A 27,124-nucleotide genomic window follows, 5' to 3' on the forward strand; every position below is an offset into this window, starting at 1 on the left:
AGGCATCTTATGCTGACCCTTTAACCTTCTTTCTGTCCTGAACCACAGAGTTTCATGAGAATGGAAAAACACTTGCTAAATCAAAGTTAAGAACTATACAGCTGGACAAACTCAGATGAAGAAGTTTCGAAATGGTTCCCTTGGCAACAAGACAGACAGCTTATGGAAAAAAATCAAGCAGTAGCTGCTCTTTAAGTATTAGCATTTCTGAAATGTGAACGACTATTAACCTGGTAAAGTATATTAAGCTGTATGATATTGACATGATTAGCTTTCCATATTTATTAGAGTTTCTTTAGAAATCAAAGGCAAACCAGTCTTAAAGACTTTATTATGTAAGGGATACTCTCAAATTTAGTTCAGTTTTTTAGTCTCGTTTTCTTTTTAAGGAAATATAACCCTGTAGACTTCTTTGGAACATGTCAAAATGTTCACAGTTCTGCATAGCAAATTAAAATTGAAATCAATGACAGTAAATGTCTCTCCATACAATGGTGGTGCTTATAATGATATAGAAAATATCCAACAAGATCTAAATCAAATTAAATTACATGTCTCATTTAGTTTTCTAGAAACACTTGAAAGATAATAAATATCATTAAAAACACATCACAACCCAATTACAAGCCTGCCTGACACCAGGGAAATTAATGCCTCAGAACAAGCTGCAGGGAACTTTAAATTAATTTATAGGAGGTCTGTGATAAAAGCCACGGCCAGCTTATGTTCTGACACCATCTTAATACTTTGACAGTCTTACAAACTATCACTCACAGGTCAAGATTTTGTGTGTATGTGTGTGGCACGGATGGACATATGCACAAGCACAGATCAAATGTGAACAGTCCTTTCAACTGGATTTTATTTTCTCAGCAAATTTTCTCCAAATGATAACCCATTCTTTGTAGTCTCTTCCTTAAAGACTAATCATGATGAGTCTGATCATTAAAACCATGTGCTTCTCTGATGACCAAAGAGGTTGTAGCCAAAGCAAAGCCCATGGAACCTTTCCCTCTGGAGTTCCTCATCTTCAGCGAAGGCATGACAGGGTTGACGAAAGACTGGAATCTGTACATCTCTGGGGCTGAGCATCACAGCTGCCTATTGCATCTCACTGCAAGATGACAGGCTTTCCCCTTGCCTACTGCCTCAGTGGCCGTGATTTACTTCCTGGCTTTTCTCAAGCCTACCTATGTCCTGCTTTCATTTCCCTTCTCTGGACTGTGTCTGTGTATGTGAGTAGGTTTCTAACTCCTGCAATTAAAGAGAATCTACTCTGTAATACCAGGAGCAATACCTACCCCAGGGGCCTATCACTTTCCAAGTTTATTCGGATTTGGATGCTGATTTACAGTCTCTTGCACCCAACGACTTCTGCCTTTGAGTTGCAGGAGTTCAACAGTTGTGTATTACCAAGACATCCCAATATCATTTCATTCTGTGTAAAAGATGCACTAGGCATCACGTGCCCTGTGAGTGAGAGGTTTCAATAACTTTCTGGCTTTCCAAGGTCATACATGGAGGACAGCTCTGATCTCTAATTTTTTGTCAGCACAAATTCATCCAACCATCACTTTTCTAGGATGCCAGAAGATGAAGATTTTGAAGTAAGACAAAAAAAGTATATGGTCACATTTGCTTTCAGTGCTGACAGGCATGGGCTGTAATTTTGCTCTCCATAGGAGGCACTTGTTTGTGCTGGGGATGCTGGCGGGTCTCTTTCCTTGTAACAGCATCTGGAAGCCATGCTCAGGCTCAGACTGCTTTGCTGTATTCTATTTTCATCTTAGGGGTCAAGTTTGGGGTGACTTTTATATTAAGAGGAATTCGTACATGTTTGCTTACAGAAAAAAACCACAGCTACATCAAAACACTTAATAATAGTAGCAATAGTCACTGTCATTTAGTTTACCATAAGTGGCAATAATAATTGATTTCTTATTGTTGCTGTTATGGTCAATGGCAAGGACTATGATACACACTAAGACCCTCTCTCTTTGAGTACCAGCATTAATTCTAGAAGAGATCAACAGTTGATTATTTTTTTCCTTGGATTCTGAAAACTTATGTGACCAATAAGTTGATGGGAGAGTTGATATTGAAATTCATTTAAGCTTGAAGACCGTGACCCACTCTGTAAGCAATTTCTACTTGCAAGAGCCAACTAACAAACAAAAACAAAAACAAACAAACAAACAAAAAAACAAACAAGAAACCAAACTAGACTTTATTTTCCTGTTGTCAATATTCTAGAACAGAGTTGTAGTTTTGGGTACTATTCTTGCTCACTTTGTGATCTTTCCTTCCTTCCTTCCTTCCTTCCTTCCTTCCTTCCTTTCACAATGTAGAGCATTAGAAGTCTATAAAATGGAATGAGATCATTGGGTCTCTCAGGAAAGAAACTGGCAGGGATGTAAGACAAGAACTTATTCATGGGAGGGCAAAGAAGATGAGAAGAGAAAATGAAAAGGTAGATTCAGGAACTATATAATGAAGACTGATAATGCCGTGTTGGGATTCACAATGGAAATGGCCAACACTGAGTAAATCCTGTGTTTGCATGTGTGTATGAGGTATGTACGCGTTCATGTAGGTGTGTGTATGTTTGTACGAGGGTGTATGTGTATATGCACACATTTGGAGGTGAATGGTCACTGTAAGGTGCTCTCTCAATGACTCTCCAGGCTCTGCATCTCATTTTTTATGAGACAAGCTCTGTCACTGGACCTTGAGCTCACCTTTTGGGTGAGGCTGGCTGCTCAATGGCTCCAGTCTCTATTGCCACCCTAACTCAGGTCCTCAAGCTTACAGCAAGCCCTTTAGTCACTGAAGCAACTCGCCAGCCCTCAAGGAAATCCTTTTTAAAAACTCCGTGCCAGTAATGACTTGGTTTTGTGACCTCACTTCCGAAGCACTGTGAACTTCCTCTTTTAACAATTGACCCATCTTACACTCAGATAGACAGGTGGGTCTTTGCTGCATTAATCCTCTTTCCCATAACAGTCAGTCTCAAAGAAAGGCAGGTCATTTTTCGTTACACTACAGACTCCCCTTCCAAGTCCAGTTTGGAGGCAGCCTTTCTACAGCTCCCTGGCATCTGAGCTACCTGCCTCCTTCTTGCTCTCCACTCAGATTCCCCTGATCTGCCTTCACACACAGTCTTAGGGTGGATCAAGTTTCAAAGCACACTTCTTCTTTTGTGTGTGATCTGACTGGGTTCAGAAGTCCCTGGTAAGTCCTGCTTCTTGGTTTCCTTTCAAAGTACCTATTTGTGAATTTCATCCTTGCAATCCAGTTTTGTTTCAATCCTACCCCAGTCTCCCTTCTTATTCCCCAAGCATCACCCTGTCCAAGAGTAGGGTGCTTACTTCATATGTTCAAGGTCCTGGGTTTAATCCCCAGTGCCACAAAGAAATGGGAAAAAAAAGTTAGCACATCACTCCTGGTCCTTACTCTGTGCTTCCCTTTAGCTAACTAGCTCCTAAAACAGTGCTGTAGATAGACTGCGCTAAATATTCGTATACAACAAGCAATAACAACCAAGGAGGATGCGTGAGCAGGAAGGGAAATACAAAGGTTATCCTGACCTGAGGCACAGCAGGGCAATGCAAGCCACCTTAGAAACCCAACAGAAGTCTCTCCAATCAGTGTCTCTGCCTACAGTTTTCACTTCCTAAAGGGCTCACAGGCAACATTCCTAAGGAGAGGACAAAGTGCCGTGCATATCCGAGCTTTCCCAAACACCCAGAAATCCTGCAGATTAATAATCCACAAGCCAGTGACAACTTTAAAACAATGAATCACATTTATTTTTAAAACTTCTGCATTTGGTTCTGACTGTGCAGATGACAGACATAATAACTCAACTTAATCATGGATCTGATCTTTCCAAATTAGGCCATGAGGCTGACAAAGGAAATGATCTTTTCATTAAGACTTCCTATGCACTAGAGACCATGTTAAATAATCCTGATAAAAAATACAAGCAAACATTTAATGCAGTTGAAGAGATAAAAAACCATCCCCTGGAGAACAGCACACACAGCTCAAAGAGTCAAGGACATAGGCTGACGATGACCTCATAAGTAAGTTTCACTTCTGCTGAACATTACCCACAACACAGTCCTGTATAGTTTGTCTGCTGCCTCTGGAGACATGGGCCCAAACATAAGAAGCTATTTCTTAGTCAATGCAAGTAAGTTGGGCAAGTAAGCTAAGCTTCCAGACAATTTATGTTTCCATGCAAAGGAGTGATGTAATAGTGGTTTTGTTTTATTTTCTTGAGGCTCAGGGGTCTAACGCAGGGCCTTGCGTATTAGGCAAACCCTCCGCCATTCCGTCATATCTCCAGTTCTTAAAATACTAAAAAGTCCAACAGAGCAAATTGTACAGCTTTAAACAGAATTTGAAGGACACAGAATGCACAGATACTGTCAGCCTGGGTCAAGAGAGTTTTAAATTTGAAAGATGTGTGTCTCAGAAAGTCTTAATTCTGAGTATTATTATTCAGATTATTATGAAATTCTATACATTCTAACTTTGCCTGAGAGTAGGGATTGAATATGCTGCCAAACCTCACATGATCAAAGGGAGCCGGAGAGAGAGAGAACAGTGGTAATTATATCCAACAATCATCATCTTCCTTTCATTACAGTATGTTACAATACTAAACCAATTTAAAGGCATGCATTTTTTGATTCCCTAGCATGACTTTAGGTCTCTGTCGGGGAATTCTGTCACTTGATTTGCATCTTCCTTACCACTGCTTCAGGTGGCTTTGAGGGCAATCGAGGGGTGCAACTTTCTGTTTAGAAGCTTAGACAAATGTGCAGTGGAAAGTTCCCACTCTGGGAGGACTTCTGCTAACCTGGGTATACACCGGAGAGGAGATAGCACACTCTGAGGCAAGCCCCATCCCATTCACACACAGAATTCTGGGACCCTGGAGCACCAGATGGTCAACACAATCCAGATGTATCTTCACTGAATAGCTGTGTTATCAAACTTGCTCTTCCCATGTGACAGAATCCCATGCACCCTGCGTCTTCAAAGGAGCCACCTAGAGAAACCTGTACTGCAATTGCATCCCATTCTTCCCTTGCCCTTGGAAGTAATGACACTTAAAGAATAACTATTCTGTCTTTAGCAGCTTTCAAGCTAGGTTCATCATACATACATGTAATTCTAACACGGCACCTTAAGACGGGATGGGAGTTAGAGGAGCATTTCTTGGAAGGGGAAACAGAGGTTCAGAGTGGTTCAAATAATATGCACAAGTACAGAGACTGTGAGAGCCAGGCTGACCCCGAGGTGTATGCTTCACGCGCCCCCTCGAATTACTTATTTCACTTTCTTGGAGTCTGCTTTCCAAAATGAAAGCCATATCTTAGGGAAATACTTAAGGACGGATTGAATAATTCTCTGCTCAATAGAAGAGAAAGTCTGCGGAAGTAGATATCCCTATCTTAAGCAGACCAAAACCAGGCAAGTGTAACAGAAAAGTCCCGAGTGTCTTCCACAGAAGAAAGCTAATCACTGTATGAATGCTCTTAATTAAATTTGAATGCATTGCTACTGAATGCTGTGGGACAACACCAGGTCCTTATTGGCTGCTTCTCCCATAGTACTCAGTAGCAATACATTCAAATTCAATTAGGATAAGTCATAGCGTGATTAGCTTCACTATACCGTGAGACACTGGGGACTGTCCTCTTGCCAATACTGTATGTGTGGTGGATGTAAGATAGACTCATTTTTCTCCTGTGTGTTGTCTCTTTTAGTGGATACAAAAGGCAAATCTAGTGACACAGGGCTTCTAAATACTGAGAGAGATACACCAGGAGAGTTATGATTCCTGGACTGGTCTGAAGGTTGAAACCATCACACACCAAGAGAATTTTTGAAACAATTATACTCTCTAGAAGACTAAAGAGAAATAACTGAGGATGCTCTCATGGAGCTGGTCAAGAGGACAAAAGTGAGTACACGTTTCTGGCAATGCAGAGCAAATTCTGGGGTGGAGGGAAGCCAGGCCACATGTCTGAGGAACAATGCCAAGGGGCATGATTGTTTTGAGTTTGTCCATCGCAGATATATACCTCGATCACAGATCGAGGTTGAATGAATTGCACAAGGTCAGCCTTACAAGTCAGAAAATAAATGCTACTCCTTTTCCAGGGCCATGAAGTGTCCACCAAGGACACTTCACAACAGCTGTCTTTTAGAGCAGCTGCCACCAAGACCCCATAAAGAAAGGACAGGGATGTTGCTGAATGTCTTACAATGCATAGAAGACCCTCCTCCCCAATAAGAATGTTCAGACTCCAAATGGCCATGATCTCGAGGTTGAGGGCAGCTCTGAAGGTGTCATACAGGACATGATAAGCTCTGCCAAGTGGTCAGCCTTTCAGCGAGCTATTCAGTGACATTGCTGCAGCCTTTGCCCTATAGCGTGAACCTCCCTGTCACGGGAGGTGCTCCGGTAATCGGCTGCCACTGGCTTCTACAGCATTATACATTTGTATCTGTAAGGACATGTTTCTGCCATAGTTGTCCTTTCATTTTGCAAGAATAATAAGGAAGAACCATTTTCACAGTAAAACAAAATCTTTCTGACCTTTTATAATCTTCCTTGGCCTTGTTGATGAAATCTTTACCCTTTCCTTCCTAGTCTGAATTGTTCTTTCTAAGAATATTAAAGTGAATTAGTGGAACATGATAAATCAATATTTATGAAAATATAGTTGTAAACAAGTAAGTACACTGGAGTCTTAATTTAGGGAACTTCAGGCTATTCTTTGGGAAAGAGAGTGAGTGGAGAATAAAATTCACATTTGTAATCCCTGGCTCAGAAACTGAAGCAAGAAGATTGCTGGGAGCCTGAGTCAGCCTGGACTCCACAGTAATTGCAGGCTAGTCTAGATTGCAGTGTGAGAGTCTATCTCAGAAATATAAATCCCAAACCCAAACCAAAATATAAATCCAAAAACAAACAAATGGAACCAAGAGAAGCAACTTCAGAAATAATAATACACAAACGTTAAGATAACCCTAGGTGAATTCTGATTGCTCTAGCAATGATCAGATTAAATCCAGCATCAGAATTTCTCAGTTACATTGAACTTGAAAACAAGGTGACTTTCACAATAACTATTCAAGTTGTAAAAGGGCCATTTACGAGCCCAACAGAATATGCTCTTGTATAGAGCACTTTGCCCAGTGACAGAAACCCCCTCTAACGCACACCATTTTCCCGAGAACACATGGCCGAGAAGATGAGAAGTTTGCTCAGATACCTACAGCACTAACCCTGTGGATTCCTTCCGGGTTCACTCTCTTCACTGTCCGCCTCTTCTTCCAAAATTCCTTTCCTCGGAAGCTCATGATAGGCCTTGAGATCAAGTCATAAACTATTTGAAAAGTCTCGATGTCCTTAGACCCGTTCTTCCGGAGGCTTCGCCAAAGCTAGTTGACCAAATCTCTCCGCTCCTCTAAGAAGGGAAGTGTTCGTGCTACATCTATAGAACTCAACAGAAAGGCAAGGCGAAGCCACAAGTCACCACTTCCTGTGAGCAGCTAACTATCAGCTGGTGAACTGCTGCTTTCCTGCACAAATTCTCCCGGGGCACCTGCTTCAGGGCAAGACAGCGACCCAGACCATCGATGGTTTGTACCAACAAGTTCGCCCTCGATGTAGCCCATTGGTACCTACTGGACGAGCAGGCCCAGGATAGGACGCGATATGGGGAGTCTGACAACACATCATTCGATTTTTCTGGTGTAATTTTTTTAAATTGTTATTCTCAGGGCTGAAAATTAAAAAACAAAACAACCTTTTTCTCAGTTATGGAGTTGCTTAAGAAACTACGGACCTGCTCTTTGTGGCAGTGTCAAGTGTTCAGAACCTGCCAAGCCTGGCAGGGATCACAGCTCTAGAAATGTACGTGTGGGTTTTCCTAACTGTGGAACTCCAAATTCTTGCCTCACAGTTTAGGGCGCTAGGGAAAGCACCCTAAGAAGCACATAATGCATAATACATAAGAAACACACACTACTCTCAAGAAACTCCTCAGCAGCTTCCTCTCTTTCTCGCCTTTGCATAGCCTGGAGTCCCTCCCAGACCTCAGCTTCTGCAATCTGAAACTGGTTCATTTTGCTGGGGCTATAACTTGAGAGAAAAACTCATCCAATGTATAGTGAGACAAAATTTCAAGGCCCAGCCTGAGGCAAAAAAAAAAAAGAAAGAAAGAAAGGAAGAAATTTGACTATCTCCTTTCTCTATTTCTTTGACTGCTGAACACCGCTTTCCTTTAAAGGAGCCATTACCTAGAAGTATCTGGGGATATCAGCTAGACAGAACTCATGGTGACTGCCAAGGAGGGGAAACCCGATAGCTCAGTAGAGCATGGTCCATGGGATGGCATCACTGGGGAGCTCTAAAGGCGGCATCACCAGCATCCTGTTGCATCTTGCCCCATTCTGATTAAGTCCTTTTTTGTCAGAAATGTGTTGGAAGATGAAAATAATGAGGACAGTGAGCAAGAATCATCGATAAACATAAACCAGACAATGGCCCAATCACAAGGAGTCACTGTCAAGTTCATCAGACAAGACACTCGATTCCAGTACATGATCAGAATTAATTAGGTGATATTTTTGGGCATTGTTGGGCTTTGCGAGAAATGGGTGACAGTTCCTGCAGTTTTAAGAAGCTGTGTTGGACAGAGAATCCCACTAGAGTTTGTAGAAGTTTGGGCAAGCTGTATAGAAATGTATTTCTTGAGAAAGCTTTGAATAATCATTGAGGATCAAGAAGGTGAATACAAGGGAACAAATATTGAAGGTAAAGACACCCAATATGAACAGGCATCAGGGGAGAATGGACGGTGTCAGAGACTGATCTTTCTTGGCTAATTGCTCACCCATTTCAGGTCTCTTTTTCCTCACTTATCAAACAGACAAGTCATAGTGACTACTTTGTAGAAATTGTAAGGATAATTCAGGTGATGCTTTTAAAAAGTCAATGTATTATATTGACTGTTAGATGGTAAGCACAGTTATTAGTTAACATACAGGTTAAGGGTTACAACAAAACTAAATATTAGGAAAAAGCTGGAAGTCAATGCTACCTACAGCCAAGAATTAAACAAGAGGAGTGGACGGTTGAAATTTGAAGCCAGAGATGGTTCCTTTATGGCTCTGAATGTCAACATCACGAAAGCTTCTACTGGGTTTGAAAATGATAATGACTACTGAGGGATTTCTGAACAATAATCATGATGATATTTTAGGAGAATCCTCTCTGGGCAGCTACAGGCAGGAGAGGTTGCAGAGACTAAGTTTCCAAGGATTTGTATCAGTCTATAGCAATGGCTCTGAGGAGACTATACAGAAAGACTTAGCAATCAAACAGAAAATAATGGAAGGAATTTGTTGAGTAAACAGTAGGTGCTGGGTATTGGCCCAAGAGCTTATTTAAACTCTAACAAACTGACCACCAAGTAAGCTTGTTATTATTGCTATTTTCACCCTAGTCTTACACAGGAAAATAGTTAGGGTCACAATAACAAGAGACCCAAATTCAGTTAACGGCATTTCTAGGATTGAGATCTTGTAGGTTCCTGAGTTTGGCTACCAGAGAGATAGATCCTATTACAAGGGAATAAGAAGAAAAGGTTTCTTTATTTACATTGAATGTTCAGTGATGGAATGTTGTGTTAAGAAGACAGAGAAAGGTATGTCCCTAAAATGCAGACAAGAGCCTGTTTGGAGATGGGAAAAAGAAAGTCATGGAAAGATCTCATTTGAGAGGTTGCAGAAGTAAATTGAATTTTGCAGAAATTATCATAGACTAGAAATCATGACCCCAAAATTTCTTTGAATGTGGCAGATGGAAGGCAATTCAGAAAATCCTGGGATGTTATTGAGCTTATCAGCACACTGCAGAGCCCGGGCATTCTGGCAAAAAGTATACAAATAAGGTAGTGTGGCACCTGAGACAGGGATAGATCCATCATCTCAGAAGAGATGTAATACAAGAAGTAGCTAAAATCTAAAATCAAAATTATGATATTTGTGGGTGAAAAGGTAGAACTGGAAATAGTCATCCTGAGTGAGATAACCTGAACCCAGAAAGACAAACTTCACACCTTGTCTCTTGTTGATAGATATTACCTTTGGATATTCAGAAATATATGTTTTATTTAGAATACTCACAGAGTTCATGAAATTAGTTAGGTGTTGGTGTTGGGGTATTATTTCCAGGAGGGGATATAGAAGATGGTAGGATAAATGGTTAAGGGGGAATAACAGAACAGAAAGGGTTAAATTGGGGTAGGTTATTAGGATGAAGGATATAAGAGAGAATATGAGGAGAGATGATAAATACTGAAAAAATTTGAAAAAGTCATATGGAAACCTGATACTGTTGAAGCTTAATATAATATAAATATTATATTTATATAATATAGACATATGAGCATATATGAAAAGAATTTAAAGGGAATTACCCCCATGATAAGGTAAACATCTCCCTACTAGGCACTAGAGGTTAACAAATAAAAAAAAACATTTCTGGGAATGGAATTGTTGGCTAGTGAGGTCCTGTAGACACCCAAGCATTATAGCCTATTGTCATTGCTCTGTTTAATTTCCAGAACTTGATGACAAGACCCTATTGTTGAAGATACCATGTACTTGGGTCATAAAACATGGGGAAATCAGGCCTGTATTCCCCTGGAGGCCTCATGCCCTCCTAGCTGTGAAAGTGCTGGAAGGTGCTGTGTATGCTAACAGAGGAGCAAAGGAATCATCCATCTTATGCAGCTGTGAGTTCTGTGAGCTACAGTCACGAACTGCCTGGCAAGAGAAGACCACTGGTACGATAGTGGCAAACATGTCATGGGAGTAACCAAACACTTTCTGATTGGAGTTAAGGCCTGTTTCACAAGATGGAACTTGTAACTGGCATCGTGATGGGGTCCACAAAATTGTGGCTAGACAGGTCACGAGGTCTAGGGGAAAACCTACTACTATTATTCTGCTGAATAGACATGGATTGAAAGCAATTCCTAATAACTCATCATTTTATAGCCATATAATAGTGCATCTGTCAACCTTCATTGGAGAAGCTTGTTTCTGCTGTAGGTAGCAATTGACACAGAGGACCACAATGGATAAAGGTACAGAGAATGAGAGACTGAGGAATGCTCAACCCTAAATGGGACATCTCTATTATAGCCCTTGCTTACAATGCTCAGCCATGATGGTGGGAGAGGAGACAGAAAGAATGTAAGAGCCTGAGGAGGATGACTACCAGTAAATAGTGGTTTTTTTAAGACTCTGCAGGGCAGTTGCACATATGAACTCCCAGTGGTTGGGACAGAAAGCACAAGCCCTGCCAGGCCAGACCAAGTCCCAGCATGGAAAGAGGAGGTTGACACGAAGTCTCCTACCCTTTGCATGGGAGCTATTGGCAGCTTATGGCTTCTAGCAGAAGAATCAGATCTCTTTAAAGGCATGTATGTTCCTTGATAGGGCCACCCTGATCTATTGGAAGGTCATGCATTCAAGAGTAAATGGTACTTCATGGGCTTTTGAAAAAAAGAGAATAAAAACCTGAGTGGGTAAAAAAAGGGAGGTGGATCTAGACAGAGTTGGGGGAAGAGCTTAATATGATTAAAATACATTGTATGACTTTCTCAAAGAATTAATAAACACACATACAGACGTATCCAAAAAAGTAGGAAACTCTCAGGCCTATGCATTCTTGTATATGCATTCAGTGACTGTGTATACAGCCAGGAAAGTTCGTTTTCAATTTTCAATAGCTCTTTGGAAGTTAAGACAAACAGTCTTAACCATGCTTTAAAAGAATTAGCAATCTGAATACTAAGATATCAGAAATTTCAGAAAATACGCTAGCAGTCTGTTTTTGTTTTTCATTGTTCTTGTAAAAAAAATTGTCACTCACCCAGAGACTGAAATCAACTCCTACTATAATCTCCCAATTTTCAACAGTGAAAAAATCTGAGCACCCTAGAGTCCTATGAGGCTGAAATCTGGATGTTGGCAGTTCTGTGGTCTTTCTCGAAGTGCTGGGGGAGAATCTGTTTACAGGCTCATGGGACTGTTGCTGGCAAATGCATTTCTTGCCATTGGAGGCCCAGAGTAGCCATGCCTCTGCTGTCTATCACACAATGTTAGGCTCAGCTTCTAGAGGCTACCTGAACTCCACAGCTAAGGTGCCTTTCTAAGTCAGGAGCAGCTGAACCCCTCTTCCAATGGAAAGCCCACTGGCCCATGTTGCGGTTCATCTTTCTCTGCTTCTCTTGCTCTAAAATGGGAGAACGCTGGGAGTTTGAGGCTTTGGGAGAGCAGTCTGACTCTTCCAGGCTGATGCACAAAATTCTTCTGTTTTCAGGCTGTCTGATTAGCAACCTGTCCTAGTTTGGTTCTTGCTGTGATAAAACACCCTGACCAAGTACAGCACAGGGGAGGGAAGGGTTTGTGTGGCTTCTGACTCCAGGGTGCAGTCTATCACTGAGAGGAAGTCAAGGCAGGAACTCAGAGCAGTTAGTCATATCTCACCCACAGTCGAGAGCAGACAGAAACACGTGTGCCCAGGCTGCTTGCTCGCTGCTGTTCCTGCCCTCCTACCTTTCCTCTTTTGTACAGTTCACGGGCTAGCCCATGAGAGGGTGTGCCTCACAGTGACTCCTCTTGCCTCAGTTAAGTCACGATACATCCCCCACAGGCCAATCTAATCTAGAAAATTCCCCCATTAGGCTCTTTTCCTCTTTTGGTTGTGGCAAACTGACATTCAGAAGTAACCATCACACAACCTTAATCCATAACTTCGAAAACCTCTCACATTAGCACTAAGAGGTTAGCATTTGATTTTCCTACAGGAGCATCTTTTCCTAAAAATTAATTTATTTATTTTGCATCCTGATGGCAGCCTTCCCTCCCTCCTCTCCTCCCACTCCCCTCTTCCCACCTCCCCCCAAACCACCCCTGCTCTGTATTCTCTCTGGAAAGGGTAAGCCTCCCATGGACATCAACAAAGCACGGGTATCAAGCTGCTGTGAGACCAAGCACCTCCCCCTGTCTTCAGGCTGGGCAAGGCAACCCAGCAGGAAGGATAGGTTCCCAAGAGCCAGTCAAAGCATTACAGAACATCTTAAGGATGCCATCCACGTCAGCTATGGTTTGGCCTTTTGAGTGTTTAACATTTCAGAGTATGTTTAAACTTAAGAAGATACCCAGAAGAAGGTGTAGATGAAGAAAACACTTGGCCTTTGAATGTGGTTTCACCGAGCAGTTAAGTGGGATCCAGGTTCCTGTTGAGTTGAGACTGAGTGGGAGTAATTTGAGACTTAGTTTGTAGTTCGTTTACTGGGAAAACATCACAGTGAAGCAAAGAGGAGGAAAATAAGGGTATGGCAGAAATAAGCAAAGTTGGAAGAGAGGAAGTGAAATGCCAGGGACAAGCAAACATATGAACCGACCCCAAAGGCAGTCAGCTTGAGAAATAAGCTCTAAGAAGACCGTGTTTCACACACTCAGTTATGTTATGTTTTAAAACCTTCAATTACAATTGCACTCGGTTATTTGCCATTCACATCATCATTGAGCCTAAAATTGGGCAGAAACTGGATAACATCTCCTAGAAAATGTCAGTGAATCCACTTCCTAAAAATGACTATGAAAATTAGAACTGAAACCTTAGGGGCTGAGAGTTACATGTGCACACATGTGGCCACACAGGTTTTCAAACCTGACTCTGAACATGTGTTAGCGGCACTTTCGCTCGGGTTGCCCACTTTAATCTTTAGCATGCTATCTGTATCCTTCTTCCTTGGTGCTTTTCAGAACCTGCAGCTTCCCTCCTTAGTGCTGGACAATGCCTAAGGAGCTTGTCTTGTGTTTTCTTCTCGCTCTTTTCTGTTTCCAGTTGATTTTCCTTTTGCCTGCTGGGAGCTCGGGGCATTGCTTTCTGCTTAGGGGGAAAAAGTGAGTCTGGTCCTCGGAGCACCTGCAAGCACTGCTTACCACCACGAAGCAGGGCTAGAGGAAACCGAGCAGCAAGGCGGTACTTCCTCATCCTTTGTGGTCTCACTGGAGCCTGGGCCCAGACAGAAGTGCGATTCAAGTCACTAGCACTCGAGTCTATGCTTCTTGGAAGAAAGGTCAACCAAACTGCACAGCTCTGAGCCTCCATCCTCAGACACTAAGGCAACAATAAAAAACCAACAACCTTGCAAACACCACAGCTGATGTGGGACTCTTATGCCTCTGGCTCTATCCTGAAAGGGCCGTACACTAACTGTTTACTTAGAACAAAGTGTTCTTTTTTTCCAATACTTTTTATTCCAAAGACAATACACTTTCTCTTCTACTGCCTATAATTTTTTTAAAAAATAGTTATTTTCTGAAAACCTGTATTCTGTATATTTCTCAACCTCTCTCTCTTTCTCCCCTTCCTCCCCTCCTTTTCATCTTGGAAAAGAACCCAGAAATCCCTCCAAGATGGATACCTGCTTTATTTTTCATAACTTTTTTTATTTATTTCTTGAGAATTTCATACTATGTATTTTGATCATTTTTACCTACCTCCCCAACTCATTGTAGATCCTCCTCCACCTTCCTAGCCACCCAAATGACAAATATTCATTTGTCCCTATTCCCGTCCCTGCCTCTGTCTCTCCTTCTCTGTTAAAAGTCTACACAGTGCTGTTTGTGTCGGTTGACTACTCCTGGGGTGAGGCCTGTCCTGGAATGTCGTTTATATACAGACGTCATTCCATTGAGGATAACTGATTTTCCTGCCAGCAGCAATCTAATGAAGTAGCTCCATCACCTTGGAGTGGAACCTCATGCCCACTTCCCGTCCTCCATGTTGGGATTTTGTCTACATGGAGCTGGTAGACATCTTGGGCATACTGTCACAGTCTTTATGAGCTCAAATGTACATCTGCTCTGTTATGTCTGGAAGACAGCTGCCTTGAACTCAGCCACCACCTCTGGCTCTTTCGACTTTTTTGCATCCCTTTCCACATAGATCTTTGAGTTCTGACATGAGGAACGTGATGTAGGCATGGTCTTTCAAGCTGAGCACTCCCAGGTGGAAGAAATGCGGGTGTCTGGGTTAACTGCCTTCTACCACAAGAGGCAGCTTCTCTGGGGAGGGTTGAGCAATGCGCTGTCTGCAAAGGCAAGACGTTTCTCATCATGGTCTCATTTCTCTTTCTGTGAAAGAAGAACTGAAAGACATTCTTGGTTGGAGCAGATGAATTTTTTTTCATAGGCTGTCAGGTGAACACATACAAATACAGCCTCAGCTCTACTGGGCTTAGGAGCTCTGAACTAAAGCTGTTGCTTTTCAGCAGACAGAGACTGGCATACACCGGGGTTTTCTACAGAGACAGAGATATCTCTGTGCGTACTGGCTTGGACCCCATTTCAGCATTCTGCTGTTGGCAACATTAACTACAGAATAGAATCCTTTCCCTTTAGAACAAAATAAGCTCCTAACACTGACATCCTGTGACCGTAACTACTGCTAACTTTCAATATGCATGTTGCTTACTCTTTAACAATGGACTGTAGAAATCACATTGTATCCAGTGAGGAGACCAAATCACAGTGGAAATTTTGGTTTGTTTATAGAATATCGCCATCATAGATTTATTTTATTCTCTGATGATCTTTGTGAAGGGATATGCTTTGAGAAATCAGGGGCAGGGGCTGGGGAGAAGGTCCAGTCAGTAAAGCGTTCATCATTCAGACTTGAAGACCTGCGTTCAGATGTCCAGTATCCACTTTCAAAAGATGGGCACAGCAGAATTCATCTGTAATCCCAGCTCCAGGGAAGTTAATGAGGACTCCTGGGGTTCACTGGCTACCAGATAAGCTGAATAAGTGAGCTCCAGATTTAGGAGGAGACTGCCTCAAAAATGTAACTTCGAAAGCAATTGAGGAAGTCACCAAGACATGACCTCTGGCTTTCATAACTGCACGCACACACACACACACACACACACACACACACACACTCATGCACACATACACACACAACCATAGTCTTCACACATGTGCATATGCATACCCATACACCCCCACACTCTCTCATACACAAAGATAAGAAATCAGAGCCAATAAAACATTCTTATCCATCCTACTTGACTTATATACATAATTCACATGGGAAATAAATGAGTGGTAATTCCAAACTCTGATCATGCAGACAATTAACTATTCATCAACAATCATTGGTTAGCAGATCAAACTCAGCTTAGGTACAATCCCTGCGAATGTGCCCATCCCTCAAACCATTTTTTCATTGTTACCATTTCATACTTTGAGATCTTTAAAAGGCGGTAACAAAGCTAAAACAGTTCTTTGATTTAAAGCAGCAATGTCTTGGATTATGGATTAAAATCATCAAACCCCTCTGCTTTTATAAAAATAAAAAACTTCTTTGTGTTCATAGAACATTGTCCTAAATGTGCACTCTGCATTAAATTTTTGGCCTTTTGAGCTTTTGGTATACAATAGCTTAAGATCTATAATTAAACAACAAATCTTATACTCTGCTTTGCTCTTTACCAGGTAAATAAGAATGAAAATGATAAGAAAATGAGGAATGCATTAGCTCCTTTCTGGGCATCACATCTATTCAGCCTGGTTTGCGGAGATGGAATAAATTGTAAAAAGTCTGGATTCCTGTCTCCCAGTACAATTCTCCCAGTGCCAAAGACAAGATTACAACAAGCATGTCCTGCAGCTGTGTAGGAGAAGGTGAGGTGCACCAATACATCAACATTCAAGGAGGCAGAAATTCAGCCACACATGGAGCATATATGCCAGAGATTCAAAAACAAGGAAAAGAGCCAGGTCAGTCCAAGTGCAAGAATATGTCACACAGACACTGTTACCTGAGTTAGCACCTTGGCAATACAGTGCAAAATCATGGCTTTTAAAGTCACTATTGTGACAAGATTTGAAGAAAATTCTCCAGTGTATGCTCAGTCACACAGAAAGATGGTCAGACAATGGATTCCAACATCAGGCCTTCGCAATCTTAGCAAGGCCCAGCCATCTGCTGCGACACTGAGCATCTAGGTAAGGGGCATTGCAGATACTGCACAGACCATACCTTGAGGAACAGTGACCTGGAAATCCGCTCATCCAACAGTGCTTTAGGCACAGAATCATCCAGTAGTAGTCCTGTGGCGACCACCTCTCTATATAATGGCTTACTTCGCTAGACTGAGGTCTTAGTCGACAATCAAATGTTTCCTTTCCCTAATGCATGGAAATTAGCTAACCAGTTGGATTATGGTGTCTATCGAGGTGGATGAGGAGAAATCCCTGGAGTAAAGTCAGTCATCAAAAGCTGGGCCTCAGACCTACTTTCAACTTCCTCTTTTATCTGCTCCACCCACCTTTGATTTCTCTTCATCTCTTTTTCATGGGCCATTCCTCTGTTTATAACTTAATAAGGGTGGCTAGGCTTGCCATGTCTCTCTAAGTTATTATCTAAATTATCACATTTCCTAAAACTGAATTACTGACATTTGGACTTTTTGTCCACTTCATTCTTTGTCGAGGGGAATTCTTTGTACTGTGTGAATTACTGACATTTTGATCACTTCATTCTTTGCCAAGGGGAATCCTTTGTACTGTGGAATGTTTAGGGACACATCTTACTGAGATGTCATTTGCATGAGATGTCATTTGCCCCATGAGATGTCGTTTGCAACACCTCTCCCCTTGCCAACCATGCAGTTCTGTTTTACTGTGACATTCAATCATCTCCAGACATTGCAATGCTTCCCTAGGAAAGGATATAGCCTATGTTTGCTCCACGCTGGGATCCAGACCCAGTGTTTCTATGGTGACAGCTTGCAGGCTAGTGATCTGGATGATGATGGTCTCCTTAGATGAACTTAGTTAGTGCCTCTTAAATGCTGACCCACTTGAAAGCACCTCTAGATTACTGGTACCCACTTCTTCTTATCTACAACACTTCAAGTTCCCCTCTCTGAGTATCTGAGCTTGTGCTTCTGTTGGGGGCTATGTATGCCTCTAGTCATACTGAGGAAAGATCGGACACCACCATAAGTCAATATTAGATGAGATCTTGTGAGAGACAAGTTAGATACCTAGGTGAGCTGGAGATGAGGGTACCCACATGGAGGATGAGTATGGCAGCATGATGTTTGCCCCTGAGATTACAACAATCACAAGTGAGATAGCTCACGTTAGATTTCCAATCTTACTTCCCAGAGGACTCAGTTACCCTCTCACATACAAAGTGGCATAATGCCTATTTCAGTAGATGTTGTGAGGTTTCATCAGTGAGTATGTGTAGAGTACTTAGGGCAGTGTTTGGGATTTAAGAATGTGCTCAATAAAGTATGATTATGAGAAGATCCTTTTGAGGAGGTGGTTTGAAGCGGGGTGCCTATAGCCAGTGTTTGGGAGGAGGGTATAAGAAGGTCCTAGATATCTGTAATCTGACCATCAGAGGGAAGGGGATGTAGGGACACCAAATGGGCACCTACTGCTTTGTACGTGGCAGTGACAGAGACACAACAATGTTTAGGGAGTGGCAATGTGAATTACTTGGCATGGATGCAAAGAATGACATGAAGTAGCCTGTCTACCCCTGCAAACTCACACCCTCCACAGCGACTTCTTTTCGTTCATTGCCTTTTGCAACACCGGTCATTTCATTTTCAAATCCCCACGGTGCACAACTACAAAAGGTTCCAATTATCCCATTCCTGTCATCTCCCTTCGCCCCACACAAAAGGCTCAAATAGCAAGGAAGTTAAGAAAGCCACGCTTTAACCAATATCATATGGTGTTTTATCTTTTCACGGTTACTTTCCTGCTGAAACAAGGTCTGTGAATTCCCAGGGCAGTAAACAGTACAGTCTTTATGTTTCAGCGGTGCTGGGCTGTCTCCTGACATGTGGCGAGGACCAACATTATAATCACCAATTCGGTGCTGTGAACAGGACAAGCGGGGGGAGGGGACCCGGCACTCTCATTTTCTGTCTTCCCCCAAGCTCTTTCCGTAACTTTCCAAGGACACGGGAAGGTATTAAAGTACACTGACAAAGAGACATTCAATCCTCTCATTGCACTGCAAGGATGTTATAGATTGGGAAGGAGATCGGGCACCTAGATTGCCTCAAAACCTCACTGGCATGATTTGAAGTTAGTATTCCCCCTTGCTTCAATAGCCAATAAGGAGTATATATTAGGAAGCCAGCCTTGAATTTGTCTTCACTTATATGTTTCAGTAGTCGGAGTGGAGCCCACCTTAATAAGCCACTTCTTTTATTCTTTTTTTTTTTTAAACTGGAAAATAGCCATGGATTCAGTCCATTCACTTCTGCCTGGGGTGTTGGGGTGACCTTGGACAAAACAGTAGTTTCCATGGATGTTTTTGCCTAAAGTCTTTTTTATCCTTGAGATTCTACATTTTTGTATTTTTAATTAATATAATACATGTCATCTATCTTCAAGAAAATGAATGCCCAGAAAAACAAAAGCCTTTATTTGTTCTCATTTTTCATTTCAGGTAACAGTTGGAAAACAAAGACAATTTCCAATCAGAAGCCATTGCTGTGCATACTCAGTCCCCATGGTGTGTCCCCAAAGATGCTTGTCCTCTGCTAGAGCTCATGCAGAAATAAGCAGGTGTCCCTTCCGGCATGACACAGCCTTTGATAAGGTTTGTAAAACAACGTTGAAAAGAGCATTAGCCCTATTTTCATACTTAAGTTTCTCATATGATCTTGATAAAATCTGAATTCACAGGTTTCTTAAAACACACACATGCATGTACACACACACATGCACAAACATAGTATCCTTACACTCAACTAGAATGCAGCTGAAGAACTTCAGCCTACACAGGGAAACTGGTACTTTTGGAACGTGCTCGAGGTTCAGAACCATCTGACTCTGCCATTTGGTTTGACTTGTTGTGCCAATCACTACTAAAGCTTACTGCAGAATTGGTGTGAAATCCAGAGCCTCAAGTCTATTGGAGAACACAACAGGGTTAAGGTAGTTGGAAAAATCACTCACCTTCTCCCCTTGTGACCACTGTGCATTGAATTTTCTGACAGGTAACATCCCAATCCCTTTACCTCTCAGGGCACATCAGACGAAGTGCCCTTACCCTACCAGTAAGTGTAAGTCTCTTCTATAAGTTTATGCCCCCCCGAAAAATGACATGAAAACAAAATACACAGACATAATTTACACCCAAGCAGTGTTCCCATTGTGCACACTTATTAATCATTGTTTCTGGGATTCTGTTCCTCTTTGAGATTCCCGGGGCCTGTCCCTGAACTTTAGCTGCAATCTGAGGCCCTACACATACTTCCTGTTTCATTATCACTCTCACGTTAGTTGAGGCAGGATTTTCTTTTTGCAAGCATTATTTACTGTTTGCACTCATTTCTTTACTCCATGAATGAGCACAGACACTACACTAAGTATTTAGGATAATCAGAAAGATAAAGTTCTTTACTCACTCACAGCTTAAAGGAGAGAGTTATAGAATTGCTTTGATGGGAAACTTGCATTACAAAATAGTAAAAATCAACCACAAAAATATGCCTTAATATTTTCTTTCAAATGTTCATAACATTATCATTCAAATCCTCATCCATGTGGTTTTATCACATGCATGGCATTTCCTCCACCTACAAGATAAGGCTGGTGACTTTATATTCACTTTCCATTTCTTCCTCTCATTTGCATAATCTTCATGAAGTCTTAATGATGTAATGTATTTTGTTTTACCCACCCCTCCCGTTGTAGCATTTTTCCTATAGAAAGAAGGGCTTGAGTGTGCCATTCCCAGTTCAGAAGCTGTAAGCAGCACTCCCTCTTTTCAGCATCTTTGTGTTTTCTTACTGTTTCTAGAGTTCCTTAATGTCTGACGATTCAGGAGATGCCCAAAGTCAACTAAACTTGGGAAACTTGAACCTGAGTGTAACTAAACAGGCCTCCTTGGTGCAGAGTTCCCCAGAGCTGTGCATTTCCGACATGGAAACAAAATTCCTGGGAGTATGACGTACGTGATGTCTCCCACATGTATTTTCACACATGTCGCCTTTAGACTATTCCTGTTGTGTTCCCTACATTGCCCAGGCTGTCCACGAACTTACTTCAATCCTCCTGCCTCCACTTTCTGAGGGCTAGTGTTCTAGGCACCGAAATGCCCAGCTTCAGACCACTTGTTCTGTGTCATACAGTTTAGAAAACTGGGTTTGCAGCTGATTCAGAGAGCAAATAACTGAGTTATATAAAATTTGAAATATCTTTGTAAAAGAAGACAGTAGCATCTTGATTGCAGGAGATAGGAAAGACAGGATATACGTTGTAAGGGAGCCAAAGCAAAGGAACTCGTTATCCACATGGTGTCTAGGAGACAGACGTCAGGACAATGCCTTTTTTAGTATTAACGTGTTTCTTTTTGAGTACCAGATAAGGTACTCCTCTCTGACAGAGTTACTTTCCATGGTAATATGACCAAAATCCTTGTGGACAACAGTTAGAGAAATACACCTTTAAATACACCTATAAAATTGCTTTTTTTTGAGCCAGGGAAAAAGCAGTATCTGTTTAGATAAGTGGCTTCAGTTTTGTTGGGTCTCTGTGAGATCTCCGCTTGATGGGATGAAGCATAGGCAGGTTTCCATGGTTGTTTAGTAAGTACCGAGTAAGCACTGCCGTCAGCAGGGAAGATAATTAATGATTCAGCTTAGTGCAAATGTTGGTCATCTGAGTCCACTCCCTGTGCTGCGCTCTGCGGTAGCAGCTGAGGTTTCTTCTCATCTTTAAACAGATTTCTGAGAGTATCTGTTGCTTTTGGTGTTGCCCTACTCACTCTGCTCTGGCCTTTTGCCTGCGAATTTACGTCGTCGGCGACAGCGTGTGACCGCATTCCCCCTTGATTGTTCCACAGCTTGACTTGTTATTTATCGACTTGTACCCATAGGAATTGTTCTGAATTAGAAGCCGGAGCACATTTTTGGGAATTAGAATACAATCCTTAGCCTTATATTTACATAGCATCAAAATTAATTTCCCACAGACTGTGGTATCTTTCGGGAGGCTAACTAGTACCTTGACCTTGGATCCTTCGATCACAGTGACACTCTAATATGACTGTCAATGAGAATGACAATCAGGTAGCCTGAAACTCAATCTGTCCCGTAGCTGTATTCTTTTCCACACGTTTATAGATGTGGGAGTTTGTTATTAGCATTTAAACATAAAGTGACAGTTTGGAGTCCTAACAGCTCTGGTGACTAGGTTCTCTTGCGTTCACTACCTGAAGGTCAGAAAGGTATTCACATGCAGACTTGTTATTATTTTGAGGGTTGACTCAAACATTGATATTACAGGTTTATTATAGCCTAAAACACTATGTCGTAAGGGTTATTCCAGCATTCTTAAACAAGAAACTTGAATTGTGCTAATTTTATGTAGAAAAGGTCAGAAATAATATTCATAATTATGTGTTTTTCTTCTCATAAGTTCACCTATGACTTTACTTCAATCATGAGTTTATATACATAAACAAAGAACAGAAACTAACTTTTCTAAGAGCCAAGAGAAATGCTACTTTTAGAAATTAGGATGCATTATTAATAGGCCACTGTGGCTTCCAGTGCGTACAATTACTTGCTATCTATGGCAGAATTGAAGCAATTGATTAACATTACCCCACCACAAGGCAGTGGGGACAACAGACATTCCGACGCCTTCAGATATATGACCAGTATTTCCAAGTGCTTAGCCTGGGCATCATCTGCAGTCTGAGCTTCCCTTCCCTTCAAATTGTTGTCAAAAATACTCATGCAGGCCTCACATTTCTCTCATATACAATATGAGAGCACTTTAAAACACAGGTGGATAGTACTCCTCGGAGTCATGGCCCCCTTGGTGTTTTATTCATTAAATGATCTAATCTTGCTTGGTGACATGCTGCTCCAAATATATTAAATGATTGTCACCACTTTCCTTATGGATTATTTCTTCACATAAAACTGAATATTTAGTTTAACGGAACTATAAATTCTTGAATGTAACTCTCAAGGCAAAAAAAAAAAATAGACCCAACCAAAACAAACAAAACAAAACAAAAAAGGGAGAAGAAATGACAAGGAAGTCATGCCATGATACTATAGCAGTATGGCTGCCTAAATAAGACCTGAACGATGCCTAAACCCATAAAGATGCTGCTGTGGAAGGGGCAATCTAGCAGGGCCCCACCCTAGACAGGGAACTATAGGAAACTAATGACTATGGAAAGAGGGAGAATTAATCTTCCTTAGGGATAGCCCCCTAATTGGTTACCCAGTACAAAGTGGTTGGTTATAAAATCATATACATACAATCATATACACATAAACAAAACTAAATAGATTCAGAAAGCTTTATCTATGTACTTAGGCATACATATATGTCACAACAATAATCACAGAAAACATAACCATGAATTTGAACAAGATCAAGAGGGTTGGAAGGAGGGAAGGGAAAGGGGAAATGATATAATTTTATTTTAATTAAAATAAATAAATAAACATGCCAAAAATGAAAAATGCAAGTCAAAGTGGAAGGTCTGTTTTGTGCTTCACCTCTGTTTCCTAGAAATCATTCTCCCCCTCCCATATTTTCACTTACTGAAAATAGATTCTTTGCTCACATAATATACTCTGATTATGGCTTCTCCTCCCTCTATTCTTCTCAGTTCCTCCCCACCTCCTCTCTCCTCCGGATATACGACTTTTATGTCTCCCATTAGAAAGTAACAAGCTTCTGAGAGCCTAGCCAAACATGACAAAATAGAACAAGGTGAAGCGAAAACTACCAAATCGAAGTTGGACACAGCAAGCCAACAGAAGAGCCCAAGAGCAGACTTGAGAGTCAGAGACCCATTTTTTCTTTCTTAATGGTCTCCCTTTTTGTACTTTGTTTTCTTATTTATTTTACATATTTCAGTGTTTTGTGTGCACACATGTCTGCATAAGCCTGGTCGGAAGAAGTTGTCAGATGCCCTGGAACTGGTGTTACAGTTGGGTGTGAGCTACCACATGGATGCTGGGAATTGAACCCAGGTCCTCTGGAAGACAAGCCAGTCCTGCTAGCTGCTGACTCATCTCTGCTGTCCCCTGCTCTCAAATCTTATTAAGGAATAAAAAGAGGGAACATGAGACTTGTTGCTTTCTGATTTTCCTGTGCTCTGCAGCTTCTGTTTTCCGATTCTCACTATGCATTTTATGAACATATTTCAGTGAATTACAGAAAAACAGCATGAATTAGGACCATGATTTTGTACACACAAGGCAGCAGTTGATCAGAAATCAAGCAGGTAAACAAAAATGTCAAGGAGAAAGCTACTAGAAACAATTCATTTGGCATTTTTCCCTGATCAAAATAGTCACATTATCATAATAAGTCACATGCAGTATTTGAAAATGAGTTTAAGAATAAGAGAATAACATCTATGAAATTAAATACTTTAAGCCTTTGATTCATAAAACCATAAAAATACTAATCTTAGCACAAAGCAAATCAAGGCAGGGCAGGCCCTGGAGCTGACTAACAAAAGTGACAGGTGGCTTTTCCTGTATACATATGACTCTACCTAGAACAATGATCGCCAGTCCAATGTGTGAAACATTACAGTGGAATCTTTGCTCCACATGTGGTTACATGGTACTACAAATGTGAGAATATTAAGGGCATTATTTGGGTACAAATTACGTTGAATGACTTAAAGTAAAACTAAGCCTTGAATGTTTGACTGACTGTGAAACAGCCACAAGATATACTTGTAACTACACTACTCCACACTTAAACCAGAGGCAGAAGGTGAATGTCAAGGGAAGTCACTAAACTCAGGCTTAGGGCTGCTGAGGAGAGGGTGTCTTCTGTAAATCTTAGGCAATGCCCACTGTTATTTCTTTATTTCTCACTTATCTTTAATCTAGATTGGGCTCTTTGCTTTTTGTTCATGGAGTTTTTGAGTATGTGAGCTGTGTGAAGACGCTGGCATTTTAGGGAAAGGTAGCAAGAGATTTCTTTTTATACTTTTGTGTTGATTGGAGGCTGCTTGTTCATTCTCAGCTATCCAGACCCAAATTAATCACACAGAAACTATATTACTTGCAATACTGTTTGGCCAATAGCTTAAGTGTATTGCTAGCTAGCTCTTATATCTTAAACGAACCAGTTTCTATTAATCTGTTTATTGCCATGTGGTTGTGGCCTACAGGCAAGGTTCTGTACAGTATCTGTGTCCTGCGTCTGTCTCCTGCAGTAGCTTCATGACTTCTCCTTGACTCTGCCTACTCTTACCTTCTCTATCTGCTTGGAATTCTTGCCTTGGCCTATTCTGCTAAACTACCGGCAGAAACAGCTTTATTCATTAACCAATAAAAACATCACATTGACAGAAGGACATCCTACACCAAGTTTGAGTTTTCTCAGTGACAATAATTTGATAATCCTGTTTCTTCTGCCAATCTCCATCTTTAAGGCAGTCATGTAACATCTTGAAGATCCATATTAAGTTTAACCACAACTGTGGCAAACAGCCTTTTCCCCAACAACAGATCTGAAGGCATCTGATGATGAACTTGAGGGCTTCTAGAAGGTTTTATTGTGTCATTTTGAGCTCATGGATCTCTTCTAATTTCTTTTAGTCTTAGTGGTGCAAAATGAGGCATTTGATGATAATATTTTATTTCCCATTTTCCCCCAAATTAGTACTCCAAGATATCTACAGGTTTATACTCCCACAGTTCAAAACAACCATCTCCAATTCCTATCACAGCATCCAGCTGTTATTTACAGATCTGACATTTTTCACTTAACTCTCTGAACCAAATGACAGAAAGGAATTTATCCAATCTCAACTGAAAACTCAACAATCTCCAGCAACAATGGAACAAAAGACAGCAACCATCGTGGAAAAATGGATACATTAAAGGAAAACAAAAAGAGAGGGAGAACAATAAGGATGAACACGTCACATTGTTTTAGAGCGGAACTAGGGCACATTTCTTTTAAAGCAAGCCTTGTGACGGAATCATTGAATAACTGCCCTTTGTTGTGACCTCCTCCCTGCTCAGTGAGTCTCCTCCTGACCTAAATGTCTCCTTATCCACAAACTCTGCCTTTGCCTGACGTCTCACATTCGTTTCCAGTTGGAGGCCATTATTTGGTTCACCGGTGTGTTGGCTGCTCTATGTCAACTTCACACACAAACTAGTTATCTTAAAGGAGGGAACTCTAATTGATAAAATACCTCCATAAGATGCAGCTGTAAGGCATTTTCTTAATCAGTTATTAGTGGGGGAGGTTCTAGCCCATTTGGGTGGTGCCATCCCTGGGCTGGTGGTCCTGGATCCTATAAGAAAACAGTCTGAGCAACCCATGAAGAGCAAGTCAGTAAGCAACACCCCTCTATGGCCTCTGCATTAGCTCCTGCTTCCAGGGTCCAGCCCTGCTTAAGTTACTATCCCGACTTTCTTTGATGATGAGCAATGATATGGAAGTGTAAGTCAAAAAACCATATTCCCAAATATTGTTTATAAATGTTTGTTTAAATTTAATTAAATTTAGAGATGGATAGTTTGCATTGGTATGGATCTTGCTTTATTGATACAAGTTTGAGGTCAATTTTGTTATATGTATATTTGTGCTCTTGATTAAGGTATTGTGATCATGCAATTCATTTAAAAATGTAATGTATAATTAAGAAATACAGGTTAATAGATAATTGTCTATTATAGTCAAGCTTGTAGTCACGTTAGTTAGGTTTTCTAGATGTAAAGAGGTGTATTTCAGATGGATATGTATCCTTCAAACCTTTCAAGGACTACACAATATGACATTTAAAACATTTTAAAAACTTAGGACTTTTCATGACACTGAGAGACATCTGCTCCTGGCAGCACCAATCTATTTCAAGGGGAAGATGGGCACCGAAGAGGCTCCTTATGGGGTTTGTTAGCCATTTGGGCAACAAACTTCTATTGCCTGGACTGCTTGTTGAACTGAAAATGCAGGACCCACA

At 41.2% G+C, this 27,124-nt stretch overlaps 1 protein-coding gene across 7 annotated transcripts in view; it reads right to left on the bottom strand.

Annotated features, from left to right (window-relative positions):
* The window catches only part of Dock10 (dedicator of cytokinesis 10), a 261,047-nt gene that overhangs the window by 156,550 nt on the left and 77,373 nt on the right, over window positions 1-27,124 (bottom strand). For 2 of the 7 annotated variants that reach the window (XM_085697769.2, XM_085697765.2), the window contains exon 1: window positions 7,300-7,518. The exons of 4 other annotated variants lie outside the window; for them this stretch is intronic. In XM_085697769.2, the coding sequence (XP_085553895.2) occupies window positions 7,300-7,383 (84 nt within the window). In that variant the 5' untranslated portion in view covers window positions 7,384-7,518. Of the gene's footprint in view, window positions 1-7,299; window positions 7,519-27,124 lie in introns of those variants that run through there. One more of the 7 variants, XM_085697777.2, reaches the window with a different exon arrangement.

The sequence above is a fragment of the Myodes glareolus genome, chromosome 1 (assembly GCF_982192425.1).
Source record: "Myodes glareolus chromosome 1, mMyoGla1.1, whole genome shotgun sequence".
Classification (NCBI taxonomy): Eukaryota; Metazoa; Chordata; class Mammalia; order Rodentia; family Cricetidae; genus Myodes; species Myodes glareolus.